Source organism: Lagopus leucura, unplaced genomic scaffold, assembly GCF_019238085.1.
Source record: "Lagopus leucura isolate 7727_CA_CO unplaced genomic scaffold, USGS_WTPT01 Super-Scaffold_100014, whole genome shotgun sequence".
Classification (NCBI taxonomy): Eukaryota; Metazoa; Chordata; class Aves; order Galliformes; family Phasianidae; genus Lagopus; species Lagopus leucura.
In genome coordinates, this window is record NW_024962268.1 from 10263727 (window position 1) to 10287067 (window position 23341).

Consider the following 23341-nt stretch of genomic DNA (forward strand, 5'->3'; position numbering starts at 1 on the left):
CCAGAATTTGCTGTGAGAATCTGAGCCAGTAACTGCCAAGGAAAACTTAAGCCAGAGATAATACCAAGGGCCCTGAATATGGGAAAAGGTGGAAAACAGAAGTCCTAGAAGAGATGGACAGCTACTAGTCACAGAAAATACACAACTCTGTCAGCTGGGAAGAAAAACTGCTCTACTCATAAGGAAGTGAACAAGCAGCAGCTGCTAAGCAAAGGGTGTGATAAGGAACCTGCCTACCACCTGAGATAGTAACATATTTCTATAATTATGTAGGATGTATTCCAGGGACTGAAAAACATCTACTGACTGAAAATCTTCAGTTCAGAAAGGACTACCATGATGGCACTCACTACTGAGAAACTGATGCCTGCTATCCCTGCCTGTTTAAAGGACCTGCACACTGCCTCCCTACTTTCTTCTGCCCAGTCTGACTGCTTCCAGAATCCTGCCCTGCACCCTACCTGCACCCAGTTGTTCAGCTTTATCTCTGTCTACCTAACTGTTCTAGGAACCCTGACTTTCTAAAGGCCTTTTGACATGACAGTGAGCTGTTCAGTACTGCAAGTGTGTGCTTTTTTCTGGAAATCTTCCTTCAACACTACAGATTCTCAATAAACACTTTCTGCACCCTTTTTTGGACAGCAACTGAATTCACTGATCGTTCAAAGAAATCACCACATAACCAACATACAATCCTAACAGAAAAATCAGCTAGATAATAATGAATTTACATGAATTTTGCAAGCATATCCAGGCTGTAACTGAGATCTCATAAAAACAGATGATGAACATCCTGCCTCTTACCCTGCCATCCTGCCTCTTACCCACTGACAAGTATGCACCTATTTTAATGCAAATTGAAAATAAAAGTTTTTTTCCTTGAAACAGAGATTAATATGGTGTTTATTTATTGCAAACGTAAACCCTTTGAAGTCTCCTCAAAAGGCTTGACTCTGAAAATCACAGTACTGTCACAGCGTTTCATAATTCAGAGTATTCATTGAAACCAAGCTGGTGTTTAAATAACTGCTGAAAATATCCTTTAAAACAAATAGCTTTAATGTTCCTACACAGAACCAAAAGCCCATACAGATACAAAGGCTAAAAGTACATAAATGCTATAATTTATAAGCTATAACATCATGACTAAAGAGGCTTCATACATCCACAAGATCACCAGGATAAAGGTATATTGCCTCAAAAAAGCGACCTGTTTGTGAAGATGGCAAATCCATTCAGCAAACTGACGAGCATTCGGAATAGTTGCAGAAAGGAACACATAATGAACATTGTCAGGGAGCAAAATAATTGTCTCTTCCCAAACCACACCACGTTCTGAAAATAATAAAAAAAGTCACATGGAAAAATCTGTAATTAAAGCAAAGTTTTGAAGCCAAGCACACTTAATAACAAAATAAAAACTAAAAAATCAGATATGTTTGGTAGGACAAGGGGGAACAGTTATAAACTAAAAGAGGACAGATTTAGATTTGATGCTAGGGGGGGACATTTTTTATGCAGAGGGTGGTGAGGTACTGGAACAGGTTGCCAAAAGAAGTACTGGATACTCCATCCCTTGTGGCATTCAAGCTCAGGTTGGATGGGGCCCTGGACAGCTGACCTGCTGGGGGGCAACACTGCCTATTACAGAGGGGTTGGAATGGGCTAAGATAAGGTCCCTTCTAACCCAAATCATTGTGATTCTATGACATAGTTACTATACAAATGTCTTCAAAGTTGCCTTTCTCTCAACAAAGAAAATGTAAATTGCTGCACAAAAGAACAATTTCACATATTCACTAAAAAACAAGTTTTGAATGATTTATGGTGCACTAAGATGACTGATGTAAGAAATAACAAAATTTTAGTTCTTCAAAGGAAACAGTCTTTGCTCTTGAACAATAAAGATATGAAAACAAAAGGTAGAAGATACCTGAATCTCTCATGTAATGGATTTCATCAAAAATAACCCATGCAACTTCTCGCATAACCTCAGAACCTCTGTAGAGCATACTTCTCAAAATCTAGAAAAAGTGAGAAAAAATTGAGATAGAAAACTCCTGACTGAGAGTATAGAAGCATGAATTTACAGAGATTTACTTATTTTTTTTCAGTAACTAGAAGTTGAATCAAGAGAAGGAGGGAAAACATGAATTTTATAAATTCTTTTTTTTTTAAACCTGAACTTCTGATAACATTAATCTAACAATATTAGACCTTATCAATCAAAAAAGGGTAAAAAAATAGACAGATTAAGAATTCATGTTGATTACCTCTGTTGTCATCACCAAACAAGAAGCTGTAGGATTAATGGTGACATCTCCAGTCATCAAACCAACATCCTGGAACTCTTCATACATCTCACGGTACTTCTGATTACTCAAAGCTTTAATTGGACTTGTAAATATCACACGCTGTTTTTCCCTCAAGGCCAAGGCAATTGCATACCTATGTTCAAACATTGTACATATTAAAAGTTGTCAGGAAGAAATTAACAACTTCTTACTTTCCTTTGATCTTCTGATTTAAAAAACAATTTAAAAAAATTCAGAACACTACTCCTACCCCTTTGGAGAGCAATCAATCACTGACAAGTTAACAAATTTATATGGAATTTGAGCACATCTCATTTTAACCAAAAATCTAACTATTACTATTTGAACCCATATCCTAATATATTTATACATATACCTCACTACTCAGGTCAGCAAAGCAATTGTGCTGCCAGACCAAATCCTGACAAACATCCAGTTGTCAAACCCTTTCGTCTGACATACAGCAAAACACAAATAAAATAAAATTCTGACAGAAAATAAAACATACACAAACTTCTTTATTAGTTACAGATAAAAGCTGGGAAACAAATCCATATTGCAGAATTTTTCCTTTCCTTACACAGAAAAATATCTCAGCAAGAAGACAAACATTAAAAAAGCCACTAACCACTAGAAAAGAAAAACGAAAAAAAATGTGGTATATTGAATTTATTCAATTTAATTAAAAAAAAATGAAAAAAATAAAAACAAAAACAAAACAATGGCTGAATAAAACAACAGGAAAAACATCACATCATTCCCTGGTCAGATTGTCAGAAAACTACTTACTCTGCACACACCGTTTTACCAGCTGAGGTATGAGCTGACACCAATACAGACTGGTTATTATCTACACACAAAATAGCTTCTCTCTGAAAGGCATCAAGACTAAATGGGTATTCCTGGAAAAAGAAAAAGAGAAAATACATATTTTTGTCATAGATCATTATCTGTACCTAGTTATTTTCTGATTAAGCATGCAGACTACAGGCAGAAAGAAATCATGCAGTAGACAGCTGTAATTTCAATTAATCTTAAAAGTCAGGAAGAGAAACCATAATGTACCAGTGAAACAACTGTCTGATGTCACAGAATAAAAACAAATCATAACAACACTCCATTCGAGCACTTCATTTTACTCTACCAAACTTAAAATACAGGTATCAATCTCATTCATTACAAACCATCTTTCTGGGCCACTATCTAGCCTTACTAGCAAAGCACAACCTTTTTCCTCATCTACTTAGCCCAAAAGATAACAGAGGTAACTTAACACATTATTGCATTTCTAGTATAGTTTGGACTTTGCCTGCCAGTCTCCAAGAAGAGTCTTACAAAATCAGTAATACATGGTATTTGCCTGTGAGAGAGTGCCTCCCAGAAGTTTTCACTGAACAAGTTCACAAATGCCTGTCTGCCAAAGCCTACCAAGACATTCACTGGATAGTTTTGCAAAGTGTGGGTGGAGAGCTGAATACTACAGTCATGAAAGTTTAGCGTTATATTCTTAGAGCTGATCATCATACTCAGGCGTGTTAATTCTAATATTAAATTCACAGTTTATCAAGCAAGAAGTCCCACTCCTTCCCTTCAAGACTGCGCTGGGACTGTTTATCTGCTTATTCCTGCAACCTTCAGCCAAAACAGGGGCATTCTGTTACTGCAAGACTCCCTCCTTCAAATGCTTTTCATGCTGATCTTGCAGAGCACCATGCCCATGGTTTATACAAGAGGTAAGTGGACATCAGTGCTTTTAACCCCCTTTGTACAAATCTCACACACATACTTTTGCAGGTTTTCCAGTCCTTGGCTTCAGACCTGTGAACTCTTCATCTGCTGGAAGTGCAACCTATAAAATGCATTTTAAACAAAAATATTAGACCATCCTGTGTCCGCTCCAGTCACAAGTAAAGCTATGACTACCTTGGGCAAGAGATTACAAATATATTAAAACTTACCTGAATTTCTATTGTCCTGGTTCTATAGGCTCATGTTCCAGTGAGCCCTTCCTTCCTCTTACCATCTCTACCCACCTCTATCACCAACTACTTTTCTTAGTTCTGAAACTCTCTGCTGCCCGACGTGAAATGTGTCTGCTTTAGCTAGCTTGAAACATGAACTTTTCAGGCCTAGATGCAGTCAGGGCTTCTGACGACCAGAGGTTATACGCAATTACTCAGTTCATATTGATCTCACTCCCCTTACAAGGAAAATGTCTTTACACACGTGAAGTTCCTGTCCCTTGAAGGGACGAATGTTCAAACATTCTCTCATGTTAAATACTCAAGTTCTCTTCAGTTACTACATTACAACACGAGCAATAATTTTAAGTGTTACCAAATAACCTGTAATTAGTACAACAATAAATATAAACAATACTATATAAATATTATGATACCAATAGTAACACATGCACTTGTACAAGAAAGTCTAGACTTTCCATGTTCACTTGCATTGCACTTACCTCATGTGTGCAGCCTTCAACAGTTTCCACAGCTTGAACCTTCACATGTGGCATCAGGTCTGCCAGACTAAAAATACTTAAGTTAGGATTGTCAGAAATGTATGTGAAAACTCTGTTTTCTTTACATATGGGAAGAAGTTAAACGTCACCTCTATTTTAACTGCAACAAAACAAAACCAAAAAGATGCACAAACTTAAACTGAATAGTACTAAGTACTACTAAGTATTAAGATTACTTGACAGTTACATTTTACTATACGATAACTACATACTTTAGCTATCACACTTTCTGATTTTTAACACCTAAAAAAATTTGTATCACAAAACATCTTTTGAATCACAGAATGGCCTGGGTTGAAAAGGACCATAACATCATGTAGTTTCAACCCCCTGCTATGTGCAGGGTCACCAATCACCAGATCAGGCTGCTCAGAGCCACATCCAGCCTGGCCTTGAATGCCGCCAGGGATGGGGCATCCACAACCTGTTCCAGTGTGTCACCACCTTCTGGTGAAGTGTGAAAAACTTCCTCCTAATATCTAACCTAAACCTCCCCTTGTCTCAGTTTAAAACCATTCCCCCTTATCCTATCACTATCAACCCTCATAAACAGCCGTTCCTCCTCCTGTTTACACTCTCCCTTTAAGTACTGGATTGCCACAACAAGGTCTCCCTACAGCCTTCTGCTCTCCAAGCTAAACAAGCCCAATTCCCTCAACCTTTCCTCATAGTAGAGGTGCTCCAGCCCTCTGATCATCTTAGTGGCCCTCCTCTGGACCTGCTCTAAGAGCTCCACATCCTTCCTGTACTGGGGTCCCCTGGCCTGGATGCAGTACTGCAGATGGGGCCTCACAAGAGCTGAGTAGAGGGTGACAATCACCTCCCTCTCCCTGCTGGCCACCCCTTTTTTAATGCAGCCCAGAACACAGTTGGCCTTCAGGGCTGCAAGAGCATACTGCTGCCTCATGACCAACCCCCATCAGACTTGTCTACCAGAATCCCCAAATTCTTCTCTTCAGGACTGCTGTCAAGGAGATCTTCTCCCAGTCTTTATAAATACCTGGGATTGCCCTGACTCAACTGCAGCATCCTGAACTTGGCTTTACTGAACCTCATTAGGTTTTCATGGGCCCACTTATACAGCCTGTCCAGGTCCCTCTGGATGGCTTCCCTTCTCTCCAGTGTATTGACTGCACTGCTCAGCTTGGTGTCATCCACGAACTTGCTGAGGGTGTACTCGATGCCATCATCACTGATGACCCTTTGGCTGTGTCCAGCCAGCCAATTCCTAATCCATCAAAAATCCATCCATTTAAAGTCCATTCTTCAAATCCACACCTCTTCAATTTAGAGAGAAGGATGTGGTGAGGGACCATATCAAAAACCTTGCAGAAGTCCAGGTAGATGACATCCATCGCCCTTCCTCCATCCACCGAAGCCGTCACTCCATCATAGAAGGCTACCAGATCAGTCAGGCACGACCTGCCATTGGTGAAACCATGCTGGCTGTCTCAAATCACATCTCACATGTGCCTTCTATGAGGATCTGCTCCATGATCTTCGCAGGCACAGAGGTGAGGCTTACTAGAATGTGGGTCCCTGGGTCTTCTTTCCTCCTTGGGAGTAACATTTCCCTTTTTCCGGTCACCGGGGACTTCATCAGATAGCCAAGTTTTTTCAAATATGACAGAGAGTGGCTCAGCAACCACACCAGCCATCTCCCTCAGAACCCTGAGACGCATATCATCCAGCCTTGTGGACTTACATACATTCAGCTACATGAGGTCTTGGATTGTTCCACTGTTATAGGGGGACAGAAACCACTCCCCACACCCTCACCTAGAGTTTCAGGGTCCATGGCATGGGAAGCCTGAAGACTGAGGCAAAGCATTCATTGAGTACCTCAGCTTTTCCTACGTCCTAAGCCAGCTGTCCATTACCTTTCATCAGAGGGGAAACTCTCTCCTTGTCCTGTCTCCTCCTGACTATATGCCTGTAGAACCCCTTCTTGTGTAGAACCCTCTCACATCCCTTGCCAAGTTCAGCTTAATCTGTGCCTTGGCCTTTCTAATTCTATCTCTATGCATACAGACAACAGCCTTGTATTCCTCCCAGGCTACACAACCTTGCTTCCACTTCCTGTACATTTCTCTCTTTTGCAGCTCAGAAAGCAAATGGTATCCTGGGCTTCATCAGAAAAGGGTGGCCAACAAGGACAGGGAGGTGATTGTCCCTCTCTACTCTGCTCTCATGAGGCCCCACGTGGAGTACTGCATTCAGGTCTGGGGACCCCATACAAGAAAGAGAGGAAGATTTTGGAGAGGGTCCCAGAGGAGGACCACAATGATAATCAGGGGACTGAAGCACCTCCCCTACGAAAAGAGACTGTGGGAGCTGGGCTTGTTCAGTCTGGAGAAGGAGGGGTTGCAGCTTAATGATCCTTGAGGTCCCTGCCAACCCAAGCCATTCTATGATTCTATGATTATTTCAGAGAGCTACTGTGGGCAAGCACACCTTTTAGTGACACCACTAAACGTGAAACTGACTTAAAATGGCAACTCTGGATCTACTTTCCTTCTTTACAAGCACCTTTTGCTTACAGTGTTACTCCTCATTAGCACACCCTCACATAAACATATCAGATTCAACAGATTCGTATCTGAATTCATACTAGAGCAAAGCCTTACACACTCATCCATCACAACAGGCGTTCAGTTAATCATTTTGTCCAGCTACTGTTCCTTTACATAGCCTTTGTAAGCAAGCCGGGTACTTACTTATTATCTTCTGACGTGACATCTTCCAGTTTCGGCTTCTTTCCCGACCTCGCTCCTTCCGTGCTGTCGACCTCAGCGTCCCTTCTGGTTTTCCCCAGCCCGGCTCCCGACGGTACGTCCTCCTGCCGCTTTCTGCAAACACAGAGGGCGCAGATCGCACCGTGCTCAGGGCGCAACCCGCTCAGGAAACGCCCCACGCGCGCAGCGTTTCCCCACCAAAGCTTCCCGCCGAGGCCAGCCACCCCGGGCCGGGCCGGGCCGGCCCAGCTCCCCCAGCCTCACCCCAGTCCTCTGGCAGCCTCAGCGACACCCGCTTTGCTTCTGGCGGCGGCCGCGTCACCCTCAAACACGCTGAAAAGCTCATCCCCAAACGCGTCCGCCATCTTGCCGCGCTCCCACAGCGCCCCGCGCGGCGCAGCCCCTCCCGCCAACCGTTCCGCAGGTGCCGCCAATGGCAGCGGGGGGGCGGGCGATATCCAGAGCCACCTCTGGAAGCTTCCGCTTCCGGTACGGGGCGTCATGGGCGGCCGCGGCAAGAAGCACCGCGGCGGCGGCGGCTCGGCCCACGCTGCTTCCGCCGCCGCCGCGGCCACCGCTGCCGCTAGATCGCGAGCCGCCGCCGAGGCCGGTGCCGCTGCTGCCAAAGAGGCGGCGGGCAGCAGAGCGGCCCCGCGGCCGTCGCCCGCCTGCAAGGAGCCCCGCGTCAAGCAAGGTAGCGGGGCCCGGCTGCGGGAAGGAGGGGCCCGGCCGGCGGCCGTGCGCGGGCGTCGCATTCGGATCTCTTCGTACGGCGGCTCTGTCGGGGGGAGGCGGGGTAGAAAGGGGCTGGTCTGAAGTGAGTGAGCATGGAGAGAGTGTAGTCCGGAGTCTGTCCTAGCGGAGCTGCCGGGCCTGCGCCGGGCCGTCCCGTCCCGGGGTGTTCTAGGGCGGTCTTGTGGCTGCCTTCCGCTGAGGTGGTCAGAGACAGCCTCTCGGGAGGCTGCCTGCTCTGTTTGTTTTGACGTGGTGCTTTTCCTATCTGTGCACAGAGCCGAGTTAGCCTGGGTTGTGTCTTATTTTCGCGTGGTGGGACTTTCGAGGTGATATTAGCTGCAGGGCAGGCAGCTCCCCAGTTGGGCTGTGGGAACGACAGGACAGACTGCTGGAAACGGCCCTGAGCTGGTACCTCACAGCACTGCCTGCTTCTTTCGGCACACTGCATCTGTCAGACACGGTTCTGATGCCCGGTAGTGCCAGCAGCAGCCTGTACTGCTGTTTGTGGTAGTGGTCTGGCTGCTGGAGATCACTGCCTGTTAACATGAAGTCCTGCAGTCTCTTCCGCTATGCTGTGTTTTGGACTTCCTGAGCCTCTCAGTACGTGCTCTGTTTTCTCAAATCTGGTTTCTGATGCCTTTCATGTCTCACATTTTCAATACCATAATTCTCTATTGCTCTCAGAAACTGAAGAGTGGTCAGATGCTGCCCAGGGAGATGTGGTTGAGTCACCATCTCTGGAGCTGTTCAAGAAGTGTTTAGGTGTTGTACTAAGGGATATGGTTTAATGGGGAAACATTGATGGCAGGTAGATGGTTGGACTGGATGATCTTGGCAGTCTGACCTGGATGATTCTATGATTCTATCTCATTTATATGCTATGGTCAAAAACAAGTTGGTTTAAGTGATAAGTTAGCATAACCCTAGTATTGAACAATTGGACAGAGTAGTAGTAATTACCTTGTCAGTGCCTAATTGCTGTCTGTAGCTCCAGACCAGAGTTGACTACTCTTTTCTGAAATGCTATTCTCTGCATCCAGTCCTGACCCAGCAGCAAACTGTCCTCGTGCAACTTTGCAGGCTGTCCAGTGCTGGCATGCTATCCTGCCTTCCTAGAGGCTGGGTGGCGGCAGTACTTCCTAGAGGGCTTCACTCTGTCCACTGGTCTACAGGGTGCTGGAAGCTCTGAGGTTATCTGGTTTATGTATGGTTGCGCAGTAGCAGAAACAGCATATGCATTCTCAAAAAGAATGACATCCAACATCAAGCTGTGCTATCAGACAGAGGCCAAAAACAGATATCACCTAGGTAGAAACAGGTCAGACATTCAGTGATACTTCCAGAGGTTACTTTTACATTCTCCCACACCAATTGTAGCTGAGTAACCTAGCTAGGTACCATTTCTACCCAATATCCTCCTCAACTTCCTTCATTGCTATTCCTTGGTAGAAAGTCTTTCTGTACCATCAATCTTGTAGCCATTATACGCATGCATGTTACAGGCATAGTAGTATAATCTTTCTCTGCTTTAACCTCCCACATATTAGATCTGCTTTAAAAACTCTCTTTATAAAGAGTGTTTTCTGTGCTCTGCTCATGTAATTGATGATTACTGCATTTTGCAGGTCCAAAAACTTACAGTTTTAGTTCACCAATAGATTCCAGTGCTGCTGCAGCTGCTAATCTAGATAAATCTATTCTTAAGGTGAGTATCTTCATGTAAAACAGTTTTGTTTTTTATGGTACTGTTTTACCTGAGAAATGTTTACTCATTGCTATGCAAGTAAGCAACATTTGTGTATTAGTCCTTGATGCTTGAGCTGCTTGAGGTTTTGAGTTTGCCTTGAGAAATAGGATAGACTATTACGGCAGAAGAACACCTGTATTTGAGTAACAAAAGATACTTTACATGCTTCAAGTTTTAGGAATGCTGAGGATATTAGAATTGCTATATCTAGTTTTTTGTAAGCCAAATAAGGAAGATAGACTAAAAAGATTGTCTTAATGATCAAATTATGTTTTATCAGCTCTTTTATAAGTGGAAAAGGAAGGTCTTGCTCATTACAGTAGGTTATTTTCTTTCTTACAATGTAACAACGGAGATAGTTTCTCCCTTGGAGATGTAAATGAGCATTTCTTGATTGGGAACGAATTGTTCTATTTCAGGTAGAAATATACAGTTAAAAAAAAGAATAATCTGTTCTTTTTCACAAGAAAGTTTTACCACATTTGTGGAAAAACAGAAGTATGTATTTGAATATGCATTTGAGTGTCTGTATTTCCATTACTCTGTCATAAAGAGCGTTGAAATGTCATAAAAACTTGTAATGTTTTGCTTCACACTGACTACTCCTTATGCAGGTAATGATAAGCAGTAATTTGGAGAAAAGGATTATTGATGTAATCAATGACCATAAAAAACAAAACAATGACAAAGGAATGATTTCCAGAAGACTGACTGCTAAGAAACTACAGGTAGAGTTTAAAATGACCTTGCTTATTTGGGCTGTCTGTTTTTCGTCATTTATACTCCTGTGTATAGTACAAACTAGTGTACCATGTTTTCCATTAATTTCATTAATAATTAGCCAGTGGAATCAGTTAGTATGTTTATCAGAAAAGATGTCTCCGTGCTTTCGGTAATCACAATCACTTTTCAAATAGATAGCATAGTAGACTGTAATCTCTGTTCTTTTGTTTTCTATTCTATTGGTTCTGTACCATAGCTGAAAAATTGCAGGTTTATTCTTCCAGCCAGAAAATATGTACACTGTATCAGAGATAGGAAGTGGCTTTATTTCTACATGTGTGTATATTTACAATTAAAATTATTATTAAATTTTTACTCAGAACAGGATTTTTCTATTCCGTCTTTTCATAAGTTAATTTATCCTTTTTGTGTCCATTTAATATCAGTTATTTGGGAAGTGGAGAAATAGGAGTGTGAGCCTATATTAAATTGATACTTTAAATGCTAATATTTTAAAACTCATTATTATTTGTAGGATGTTTACATGGCTTTACAGAGGTTTTCTTTTAAGACTGAACACATTGAAGATGCAATGAAAAATACACTTTTATATGGTGGTGATCTTCATTCTGCACTTGACTGGCTTTGTTTAAACCTTCCTGATGGTAAGTACGGCGGCAGAGAACTGAACACAGTTTTTAATAGAACAGTATGACCGGCTCTGATGTGGCAGTACTTGCCGGTAGCGGTCATATAGGTTGTTCCACTAAGACCGGTAGTCACAGCAGTGTTCTTTTCCTAGTTATGCTGCTGATTGTTTTTGTGACTTTTTATAGTCACAGGTCCTTTTCTTCCTACTTGTAGAGTTCTTTGAAAGTCCAGAAAGTAAATATTGACCTACCTAAATGTTGAAGCTCAACTTCTATTTCAGGCATACTGTTTTTATTTTACCTTCTTCTGGTTGGTACCCGACATAGAATCATGCTTTACGTTACAATTTCAGTAGTTGTTTTTGACATAATTTGTGACCTGTTTTGTATTTTTTTTTTAATTTATTTTGAAGATGCCTTGCCTGAAGGCTTTAGCCAGCAGTTTGAAGAGCAGCAACATAGACCTAGAGCAAAATTTTGTTCTCCAGTGTCACAACGTGAACATCCACCTCGCTTAACAGATAAGAAAAAGAAAGAGAACAGCCCTGAAACTAAGGTAATTAATGAAATTTATTTGTATGTGGTGGTAAGGGAGCACAAAATTTTCCAAAGCGTGGAATTTGCAACAACTTCAGCACTGACATGGCAAAATTCTGAAAATAGGTTATGCTTAATAATTCTCTCATTATTTTAACTATAATGGAGCAGTCATGTGAAAGTTAACTTTTTTCCATGTAGAGTCTTTTAAATTCTACAGTTCATTGTTTGAGTTAACTAACTGCACATCATAGCTTATTTTTTCTCCTGGATTCATTCTCTTTATGACAAGAAAGACTGTCATTTGTACATGATACAAGTCAAGTTACATGATAATTTTAAACAGTAGTTTTCTTAATACTGAGATAAATGTCAGTGCTTTTGCTTACTGTTACTACTCATAATTTTGGTTACCCTCCCTAGGAGACAAGTACAAAAGAACAGAAAGAAATGAGTGTGAAGGAGTGGATTTTGCGGTACGCTGAGCAACAGAGTGACGAAGAGAAAAATGAATCTGTGAAAGAGACAGATGAAGAGAAGTTTGACCCAGTAAGATAGAATGTTTGACCCAGTACGATAGAATGTTTCATGAGAAGTCCTGCAAAAACTGTTAAGTCTAATACATCTGCAGTTTGTGGATCTGATTATTAAAAACTGCAGGTTGGATAGCTAGTCCATTTTTAAGTTATCTTAAAATTTTACATCATTGCAGGCAACTGAATGGAAATATGTTGGCAGTTTTCCTAAGTTGTTTTTCTTCTTTCTGGACTGGGCTCAGAATACTGAATGCATTTTGCTGGGAAGGAAGAATTCCTGAAATAAATCTCAGTGAGATAAAGAAAGTCTCTGTAAATCTAAGAGGCTTCAACTGTTAAATAACAGTTAAACCATAAATGAGGAATGACTAGTTTTTAAGCTTGATATAAAGAATGATGTGTAACTTCTACTGAACTTAAAACAAACAAACAAAAAAAAACATGTAATATTAAGCTTGTAATTGATAATTGTTTGAAATAGAATGAAAGGTATGTACATCTGGCTGCAAAGCTTTCAGAAGCAAAAGAACAAGCAAGCGTCTCCAAGCAAGCCAAAGACAAGCAAGGTCAGAAGGTGGCACAAGAGAAAATAAGAAGAATTCAACAAGGTAGCAGCAAGCAAATTAATTTTGTTTTGTGGCCTGTGTATCTGTTAGTTAAATAGGTTGATTGAATAAGATTAAATTCATTTAATCGTGTTTCACACCACTGTGTGAACTACAGACTGTCCTGAACTTACTCTTTTCATGGGGATTAAGCTAGAAAAAGTCAATATCATTTCATTAATTTGAATTTTTGGGTTCTCAATATGAATTTATGTAATTAATTAAACACAGATACACAGCGATTGATGAGAATAAGTTATATTCTCTATTTGACAGAAATGGCAATGCTTGAAGAGCATCCTGTCTTTGATCCAGCTATAAAAACGTCAAACCAACAACAGAAGGAAAAGAAAAAGGCTCCCCCACCTCAACCTCAAGAAACCACTCTGAATTTGAGTTTGCTTGAAAAACCTGATGGTACTGCAAAGGAAGAAAAAGGTTTGAAAGTTGTACAACAGATTTACAGTATCACTTTGTTAAGGATTATGACAATTCATTGTGCAATTGTGAAGTTCTGGTGGTGGGCAAAGGCAGGTGGGCTGTCTTGCTGACTTAGCTGATCTGGTAGGCTCTGTATTTATTTTTTAATGCTTGATGGCAAACTATTTCTGGCATACTGTTAGGTCTAAAATCTTGCATTTTTTCCATTGCTGTGGGACTTGTGACTATTGCCATTAATTAACACCTTCGCAACTTTCTGTACTATATTCATCTTAAACCTTCAAACTATTATATTAGTTTTGGACAAACACTGGTAAAAGCTCTTAAATTATTGAGTTATCAACAATAGAATATTGCAGTTAATTTTCTGCTAGATACCTCCTTTTGAAGAAGCTGGGATTTCTCTGAGGTATCAGCACCAGTATTTTCTATTTATTTTATAGACCTGTTCAACACTTTAGAAAAGTAACTGACTGGTTCAATAAAAACATGTTTGAACCAAAACTTAACAATTCTTGATTGTAACAGATTTAAAATAAACTTTGGGAAAATTAAAACGTGTATCATTTTACTCTTGTAGCCAAAAAGAAAGAACCACTAGATATAAGAAATTTTGATTATAGTGCTCGAAGCTGGACTGGTAAATCACCAAAACAATTTTTGATTGACTGGTGCAGGAAGAATTTTCCCAAGAGCCCAAATCCTGCTTTTGAAAAGGTTCCAGTTGGAAGATACTGGAAATGTAGGTATGTATTTCCCATGATTTTTTCAATTTTCCTTTTGGTTCATTTAAATGTAGAAATGCTGGTTACTTGTGTTTTGTCAGGTTGGTCTGGATTTAAGTAGATAATAGTGTTTGTCTGAAGTGATTTTTGTCTAGCAGGTAGATATTTTTACGCTGGATGGCTTTACAAAAGTAATCCCAAGGCTGGACAATATGGCAAAAATAGAACTGATTGATCCCTTAAGGGGGTTAGCTTATCAAGCTTCAAATTCTTTTTCAAAGCAAATTCTGGGAGATAATTTTGGACAACTGACTTCTAGAATTCTTGGTCAAACCAACATGTTAAATCTTTGGTTTTAGTCATTAATGTTTTTTTTTTTGTATTCCCCTTTTGGGATTTCTTTTAAAGTGGGAGTTAGAGAGTTGAGTGGAAGCTACTGTTAATCTGTAACCAAAACATTCCAATTCTCTTTGAATGTGAATCTATAATGCAGTGCTATGAAATAGAATATTATTATATATAGAGCAGGTAAACATGGTATTACCAATTAGCTGTACTTCTTGGAGCAACTAAGTAAAGTGAAAATCCCATCTTCTTGCTCAAAGTAGAAGCTATGAACAGTTTGAATGTATTGTTCCTCTGAGACTGTATTACATCTGATTGCTGTTGTGTCTGGCATGTATCCGCTAACAGTCTGCTGAGATGTTAACATCTGTTTAACTATACTTTCAGTATCTAAACTGTGTTAAGTAATTATAGAAGTACTGATTACAAAAAGTTGTTGAGTAATAGTGAGCTGAGTTTCTATATTTTCACTCCTTTTTTTTTTAAAAAAAAAAAAAACAAAACATTAAAATGTGTGCTGTTAATATAGCTAGGAAAGATTAAGAGAAATGCCTGTATGAATCTGTCTTTAAGGGTCAGGGTTACCAAGTCATCAGATGATGTAATGATGATGTGTCCTACAATTGTAACAGAAGACAGTATGCAAGCACAACACTTAGCTGCTACTTTGGCACTCTATCATCTAACTAAGGGACAGGTAAGACACTAGTGTTTCTGTTTTCAGCTTGGAATCTGTTTGCATTTTTACATTATAGTATCTTTAGTTAAATTCTAGAAACAGTTTATTGAAATGTTAGCCCTTATTTGCTTGAGTTATACCTTTATTTGATTTTACTGACAGTCACATGTGCCACAGCACATGGAGAGAAAGTTAATCTGTATTAAAACTGTTCTTCCAGTGTTGTGAAGAACACAAGATTAAGACTATAAAGCACTTTTGATACCTGTGTTCCTGTTTTCATAGCCTCTGTTCTGATCTTCAAGTTCATTTATGCATAACATTAGTGATAACTGCGTGTAGTATGCAGAGTAACTTTTTAATTTTTTCTCCCAAAGTCAGTTCATCAGTTGCTGCCTCCTACCTACCGAGATGTCTGGCTAGAGTGGAGTGATATTGAAAAGAAAAAGGAAGAAGAAAACAAAATAGAAACTAACAAGCCTCGTGATACCTTTATTGCTAAATTATTAAACAAATTAAAACAGCAGCAGCAGCTACAATCTGAAAAGCAGCCAGAAGTATCTGAAGGTCCTGAAGATTCCTGGGAGAACCTAGTTTCTGATGAGGACTTCAGCAATACCTCCCTTGAGACCGCAGACATCGATAATTTGGAACCTTCAAGGAATTTGTTCAGAAAGCTGCAAAGTTCCTCCAGATACCAAAAATTCCTGAAAGAAAGACAAGAATTACCTGTATTTAAGCACAGACATTCAATTGTGGAAACTCTCAAAAAACATCGAGTAGTTGTTGTAGCTGGTGAAACAGGCAGTGGGAAGAGTACTCAGGTTCCCCATTTCTTGTTAGAAGACTTGTTGCTGGATGAGGGAACAAGTAAATGTAATATTGTGTGCACACAACCCCGAAGAATTTCAGCAGTGAGTTTGGCCACAAGGGTTTGTGAGGAGCTAGGCTGTGAATCTGGACCTGGAGGAAAAGTAAGAAGTATCTTTATTCCTATTTCAATTTTGATCAAATGTAGGGAGCAGGATACTTGTTATGAAGTAAAACACATAATTATTTGGTTGTGTAAGGAATAGTGAAATGTATTTTTCTTCTTTTTGCTGTGTCTGCTGTTTTTTATAGATTGTCATCTGTAGACCACTGAGTATGTATACATGATTTCTTAAAAAAAAAAAAAAAAAAAAAGTGACTAAGAGGAACTGTTTGATGATGGGGATTGTCACATACCAGCGCAGATTGCTGTGGGAGGTCTCATATCCGTCATGGATAGACAACTGTGCTGAATAAAGCTGAGCAGTCAAATCTGTCTTCAAGTCTGCCTCAGTTTTGAGGTCCCTTCCAAATAAGCTGTAATTTTACTTGTAGAAATGCAAGGTCCTGTGTGTTCTGTGGTAGTCTGTGTGAAATTCCTAGAGGGGCTCCATAAATACATTATAAAAAGAAGCCTTAAAGAATACTGAGCATCTCTTTACTGCTCTGGAGAAATTTACTGTCTTCTAATGCGTTTTCCCTTTTGTAACAAAGACAAATGCGTAAGGGAAAAACAATGTGGAAGTAATCGTGCCGATTAGATAGTAACATGTACAGTATCAAATCTAACGTGCTTAAAGTTAATATTGAGTGTTTGTTGCTTGTTTGCTATTTTAAATTATGGCTATTTTTTAATATATTATTTCTCTTACAGAACTCCCTGTGTGGGTATCAAATTCGTATGGAGTCAAGAACAGGAGAAGCCACCAGACTGCTGTACTGTACAACAGGTGTTTTGCTTCGGAAACTTCAAGAAGATGGTCTTCTCTCAAGTATATCTCATGTTATTGTAGATGAGGTTATTAACTCTTTTGTTCTACAGAAACTATAGTTATCCTGGGCCTAGATTTCTGACAGCTTTCTTGTCTAATCTTGTGAAAAGATTAGAAAGATTGCAAAAAGGATCTGGGGATCTACAGGCCTGTCAGCCTGACCTCAGTGCCAAGAAAGGTTATGGAATAGATCATCTGGAGTGAGACCACTGTAGCATCTGTGGTACAGCTGGGGGATCGGGCCCAGTCAGAATGGGTTTGTGAAAGGCAGGTCCTGCTTTACCAACCTGGTCTCCCTCTTTGATTAAGTGACCTGCCTGGATGGATAAGGGAAAAGCTGTTGATGTAGTCTGCTTAGGCTTCAGCAATGCCTTTGACACTGTCTCACAGTGTCAGGTTCTCTTGGAGAAGCTGGTAGCCTGTGTCTTGGACAGGTATAATACTCCTTTATGGGTAAAGAACTGGCTGGCCAAGCCTAGAGAGTGGTGGTGAACTGGTCACGAGTGGTGTTTGCCAGGGGTTAGTACTGGGGCCTGTCCTGTTTAATATCTTTATTGATGACCTGGATGAGGGGACTTAGTTACCAGTAAGTAAGCAGATAACAAATCCACACTTCCTTCCATCTTGGTATCTAGGGGTAGGAAAGCCCTGCAGAAGGATCTGTACAGGCAGGTTCACTGGGCTGAGGTCAGTGGGAAGGAGTTCAATATGACCAACCAGCTCCTGCATTTTGCCCAAAGCCTGTAGCGCTGTCTAGGCTTGTGACCACAGTGGCTGGAAGGCTGCAGAAGAAATGGGCCTAAAGGTGCTGCTTAGCACTCAGCTAAACATGAGCCATTAGTGTGCTCAGATGGCCAAGAAGGCAAATAGTATCCTGTCTTATATCAGAGCAAGTGTTGTCAGCAGGAGCAGGAAAGTGATTGTTTCTCTGTATACTCAGCTCTGATAAAGGCCGTGCCTCAAATACTGTGTTTGGTTTTGAGCCCTTCACTACAAGAAAGACATCAAGGCCTTGAAGCCTGTCTGGAGAAGGGTGATGGTTAGGGTTCTGGAGCACAAGTTGTATGAGATGCAGCTGAGCAAACTGAGGTTGTTTAGTTTGGAGACGAGGAGGCTCAGGGGAGGCTTTATCACTGTCTACAACTACCTGAAAGGAGGTTATGGTGAATTGCAGGTTAGCTTTTCCCCACGTAACTAGCAACAGGACTACAGGGAATGCTTCAAATTGTGCCAGAGGAGATTTCTGTTGGACGTTAGGAAAATTTTCTTCACTGAAAGAGTGGTCAAACACTGAAATGGGCTGCTCAGGGATGTGGTGGAGTCATTCAAAGAATATTCAGATGTTGTACTAAGGGACATAATGCAGAAATATTAGTAGATGAATGGTTGGACTGGGTGATCTTGGAGGTGTTTTCGAACCTTGGTGATCCTAAGATATATTTTTTTTCTTCTTCTAGGTACATGAAAGAAGTGTCCAGTCTGATTTCTTACTAGTTATCTTGAAAGAGATCTTGCATAAGCGTTCAGACCTGCATCTGATTTTGATGAGTGCTACTGTAGACAGTGAGAAGTTTTCCAGCTATTTTTCACACTGTCCCATTTTAAGGATCTCAGGGAGAAGTTACCCTGTTGAGGTAGGTGAATGTTTCTTTGATTATAAAAGGCACTCTGTACCTATACAGTGTTTGACTAGTTAGCATGTACAGTGAATGTAACTATGTAACTTTTATAAGAAAAATAACTTAAGCGTGTATCTCAATGACTAGTAGACTCTTTCCTTTTTGAAAACTTAAAACTGTTTCAGTGCTTTGAATTGTAATATTATATGGTTTTAGTGTTTTTTCTGATCGGTAATCCATTGATTAATGGAATAACAGGAGTTAGAAGAGACAGAGATAATCTGAAGATAATCTAGTGCAACCCCCTTGTTAAAGCAAGTTCCTTACTGTGGGTTGCACAAGAAAGCATCCAGGAAGGTTTTTAATATCTCCAGAGAAAGAGATGTAAAATCAGTTCTTGCTTGAGCAGCAACATTATTATTCTTCTCTGTTCATTCTAGATAGCACAAAAAGGAGAGAGGTTGATTTCTCTGTACTTTCTACATGTACAAGCAGATACTTCCTACATACCCCATATGCAATGCCAAAGTTGTATGTTTCTCATACTTCTATAGGCTATGATAAATGCAGTGTTGATTGTTATATGGGGTACATTAAAGTCATTGGTTCTAAATTAAGTTTTCAAAAATCATGAAAAATTAAGCCAAATTTGCCAAATCTATTACAGTATTAATACAGGAAAGGACGACCCATTCAACTCTGTATGTAAGCTTTAAAGAACAAAGAAGCTGCTGAATAGTTTTTGATATACCTTTTAATTTCTTTTGGGATTTTTCATTGAAGGTTTTCCATATTGAAGATGTAATTGAAGCAACTGGCTATGTTCTGGAGAAAGACTCAGAATATTGTCAGAAATTTTTAGAGGAGGAGGAAGAAATAATGATAAACATTACTACAAAAGGAGGAGGCACCACAAAGTATCAGGTAAAATAGGCATTTCTAGTTTCAGTTTTAAATTTTTATTTTATTACGTTCAACTACATTTGTTAAATGTAGTTGGAGTGTGTAAAACAATGTTATTTCAGCAGTTGATTCAAGACAGACACAATGGCTCTTCTGTAGTGGAAATAAAGTGTTTAGTAAATATATGTCCTTTTGTTTTTTCATCTTCCAATTCCTCTATAGCTGTCATGATTTTAATGTATTTGACGCTGAGTTCTGTTGTTTCTCTTGTGCAGACTCCCAGCTCTAGACCTGTAAGCAGCATCAGGGAAAAGCATTTGAGTTAGTTCTCCCAAAGAATTATTCTCACTAGTGAACTGAAAAAGAAATGACAAGGCCACATCCTCTCAAGATCCTCCAGCTTGGCATGCCAAATAAGATGATTTCTGTAAGACAGTAGAACTTTTTGGATCAACAGGCTGTGATTAATACTATAACCATTCTACAACGACAGTTGTACTTGCTTCTGAATTACAACTCTTTAAGGAAGGAGGTTACAAATGTCTTTTGACTTCTGGCAACTTTAGTCTGTTCGTGCCTGTCGGACAACTTGCTGTCTTGAGGCTTCTCCGGGTATACTTAGTTTGGTGTGATGACGCAGGTGTACCTATTCTGAATATGCTGTTCTCTGCTAATTTTGTCCAGTGATGGCTAGACAGATCATCAAAGCAACATGTTTTAGTTGAAGTCAAAGTACTCTGAAGTGGTCCTCCATTTTTTATTATTTGTGTTGAGACTCCAGTCCATGAGAATGTGGTGGCGAGCTTCTTTCTAAAGTGCTTTAATTAACAGTAAAATAACTTGTAACAGTGAAATAACTTAGAACAGTGCTACCTAATATAGAGGCCTGTTAAGTATGTATCTCTGAGATATTTATAGGCAATGTGTAGTTCGCAGAATGAACATCCTGTATACATACACTGGATATGTAGATGTCTTTGATTAAATCTAACTCTCACTGATGTCCATGTGAAGTTAGTCAATTAATTGTCACTTATCACAATATCTACTTCAAGGGGCCCTAAAGTAAGTGACAAATTAACATTCTCCTCTTGTTTTAAACCACCAAACATGATTTTTTTTTTTTTTCTTCCTTTCTAGGAGTATGTCCCAGTCCAGTCTGGATCTGGTATTGATTTGGCGCCTTACTATCAAAAGTATAGCAGTCGGACCCAGCAAGCAGTCTTCTATATGAATCCTTACAAGATCAACCTTGAACTTATTTTGGAGCTGCTTGCATACTTAGGTACTTCTTAAGATGTTTATGTACTTGTGACTGCCCTTTCTACTTACTTCCCAGGTTTACTTGTATTTTTATATACATATGCTGCAAGTGTGTGTGTGTGTGTGTGTGTGTGTGTTTATATGTCTATATATATATATATGTATATATATATATAAAAAAACACACACATACACTTGTAATAAGAATACTTGTATTCATTTTTATGTAAAATATCCTAAATAACAATAAAACACTCAGGCCTCAGAATTATTTCCTGTCACCAGATGAAGCTGTTTGCAAATTTTTTTTGTCTTACCTGTTTGTCTTTATTGTAACTTTCCAGATAGAAGTCCCCAGTTCAAAAACACTGAAGGTGCTGTGCTGATCTTTTTACCGGGCCTTGCTCATATCCAGCAATTGTATGATCTCATTTCAACTGACAGAAGATTTAGCTTGTGTGATAGGTGATGTAGATATTCTCTATAAAATCAGCTGATTAACTTGACTAATATATTCTTCTTGATTTTTATGGCCTGCCATTCTTGAAAAGAGATGTTGATAATTGCACCTTTGAGCCTACTTTACACTACAAATATCTTTTACTTTGCAGAAAAGAAGTGCTTAGAAATGGTACAAATGAAACTTATTTTATGGATAAATAAGGGATAGTGAAGCTGTAACATATGAAGAATGTTTGCTGTCAAATTCTAAATATTCATAGATGTACTTAAGGTCTAGAAAAGAAGGAAGTATAAATCTGTGTCTGACTCTTCTTGAAGACTTCTCTTATTTGTGCTGAAAGCTACATGTTTGTAGTTATGTACAAAGCTTCAGTGACAGTCCTTATCTCAAAAGCATGATGTAAAGGACTCAGACTTGTAGACACCTAATTCTGTTTTTTACTATGCTATTTGTGTAAATTTACGTGGAGTTTTACAGTAGTACTAGTACTTCTCCAGCATTATTGCTAAAGAAAAAATCTCTGTGAACTAACGGTGTTTGCAGTATTATTCTTAAAATTGTAGTAAAATACAGAAGAAGGTTTTCATGCCTAACCATACAAAGTTCTTACTCTTTCTAGTGTCCATTCTAGTTGCTTTCTTCATTGTTCTGGTCTTATTGTATGGTAGTATACATATTGATTAGTGTAATTTCTTATTTTAGGCACAGATTGATAGCTTTGCATTCTGTTCTTTCAACACAAGATCAAGCAGCTGCATTTACAATACCTCCTCTTGGCGTTAGAAAGGTATGACATAATTAAAAAGGCAAAGTAAGAAATTATTTCTTTCAGTGAACTGAAGTTATATCATACAGAACCACATGACAACCAGTTGCTCCTAGAACTTTCTCACTAGGAAGGAAGTTCTTCTGTTTTTTTTCAGCAGAGGTCCAGCAGAGGGCCACAAAGATGCTAAAGATTGTGGAGTGTCTCCTGTATGAGGAAAGGCTGAGTACCCTGAAGAAGACTAAGAGGGGATGTGATAAATGTCAATAAATATCCAAATGGAGGTGGGAGGCAGATGGCAGTGTGTAGCAGCAGAGCAAAGAGTAATGGCCTAGAGCTTGAACATAGGAAGTACTAACTTATGGAAGAACTTCTGTACAGTAAGCAGCTCTTCTTCCAAGCTCAGGATCGGTGCGTCCCTGTGAGGAAGAAATCGGGAAAGGGTGGCAGGAGACCTGTGTGGATGAGCAAGGAGCTCGTGCACAAACTCAAAGGAAAGAAGAAGGCCCATGAAATGTGGAAAAAGGGTCTGACTACTTGGGAAGAATACAGGAATGTTGTCAGGGTCTGCAGGGATGCGACAAGGAAGGCTAAAGCCCGCCTGGAATTAAATCTGGCAAAGGGGATAAAGGATAATAAAAAAGGTTTTTTCAAGTACATTAACAGTAAAAGGAAGACTAGGGAGAATGTGGCTCCCCTGCTAAGTGACGGGGGTGTTCTGGTAACAAGGGATGCTGAGAAGGCAGAGATACTGAATGCCTTCTTTGCTTCTGTCTTCAGTGAAAAAGCTCCCCCTTGGGAATCCGAGACCCTGGAGATTAGTGAGAGGATCTGGGGAGTGGAAGACACCCCTTCTGTCAGGGAAGAGGTGGTCCGGGAGCGCCTAGGCAACATCAATGTTCAGAAATCCATGGGACCCGATGGGATTCATCCATGGGTGCTGAAGGAGCTGGCAGAGGTGATTGCTGAACCGCTTTCTGTCATCTTTGAGAAGTCTTGGAAGACGGGGAAGGTGCCTGAAGACTGGAAGATAGCCAACGTCACCCCGGTCTTCAAAAAAGGCAAGAAGGAAGACCCAGGCAATTATAGGCCAGTCAGCCTCACCTCTGTCCCTGGAAAGGTGATGGAACAGCTTGTACTGGATGTCATCTCCAGACAACTGGAAGAAGAGGAGGTTATCAGGAGTAGTCAGCACGGGTTCACAAGGGGGAGGTCGTGCTTGACCAAC

General features: G+C 40.1%; 2 protein-coding genes across 2 annotated transcripts in view; one reads left to right on the plus strand and one right to left on the minus strand.

Annotated features, from left to right (window-relative positions):
• MTREX (Mtr4 exosome RNA helicase) overlaps positions 1-7968 on the minus strand; it is a 42063-nt gene extending 34095 nt beyond the window's left edge. The window contains exons 1-8 of the mRNA XM_042875311.1: positions 7839-7968; positions 7557-7688; positions 4780-4846; positions 4102-4164; positions 3105-3217; positions 2274-2448; positions 1934-2024; positions 1211-1335 (exon numbers count right to left, since the gene is read on the minus strand). Coding sequence (XP_042731245.1) covers positions 1211-1335; positions 1934-2024; positions 2274-2448; positions 3105-3217; positions 4102-4164; positions 4780-4846; positions 7557-7688; positions 7839-7939 — 867 coding nt within the window. The 5' untranslated portion in view covers positions 7940-7968. The remainder of the gene's footprint in view (positions 1-1210; positions 1336-1933; positions 2025-2273; positions 2449-3104; positions 3218-4101; positions 4165-4779; positions 4847-7556; positions 7689-7838) is intronic.
• A 107-nt stretch (positions 7969-8075) lies between these two features.
• The window catches only part of DHX29 (DExH-box helicase 29), a 29325-nt gene continuing 14059 nt past the window's right edge, over positions 8076-23341 (plus strand). Inside the window, exons 1-17 of the mRNA XM_042875310.1 lie at positions 8076-8268; positions 9935-10014; positions 10671-10784; positions 11315-11444; positions 11843-11985; positions 12390-12515; positions 12984-13110; positions 13384-13545; positions 14129-14294; positions 15192-15315; positions 15675-16271; positions 16982-17125; positions 18557-18733; positions 19502-19642; positions 20762-20906; positions 21229-21349; positions 22050-22134. Coding sequence (XP_042731244.1) covers positions 8076-8268; positions 9935-10014; positions 10671-10784; positions 11315-11444; positions 11843-11985; positions 12390-12515; positions 12984-13110; positions 13384-13545; positions 14129-14294; positions 15192-15315; positions 15675-16271; positions 16982-17125; positions 18557-18733; positions 19502-19642; positions 20762-20906; positions 21229-21349; positions 22050-22134 — 2775 coding nt within the window. The remainder of the gene's footprint in view (positions 8269-9934; positions 10015-10670; positions 10785-11314; positions 11445-11842; positions 11986-12389; positions 12516-12983; positions 13111-13383; positions 13546-14128; positions 14295-15191; positions 15316-15674; positions 16272-16981; positions 17126-18556; positions 18734-19501; positions 19643-20761; positions 20907-21228; positions 21350-22049; positions 22135-23341) is intronic.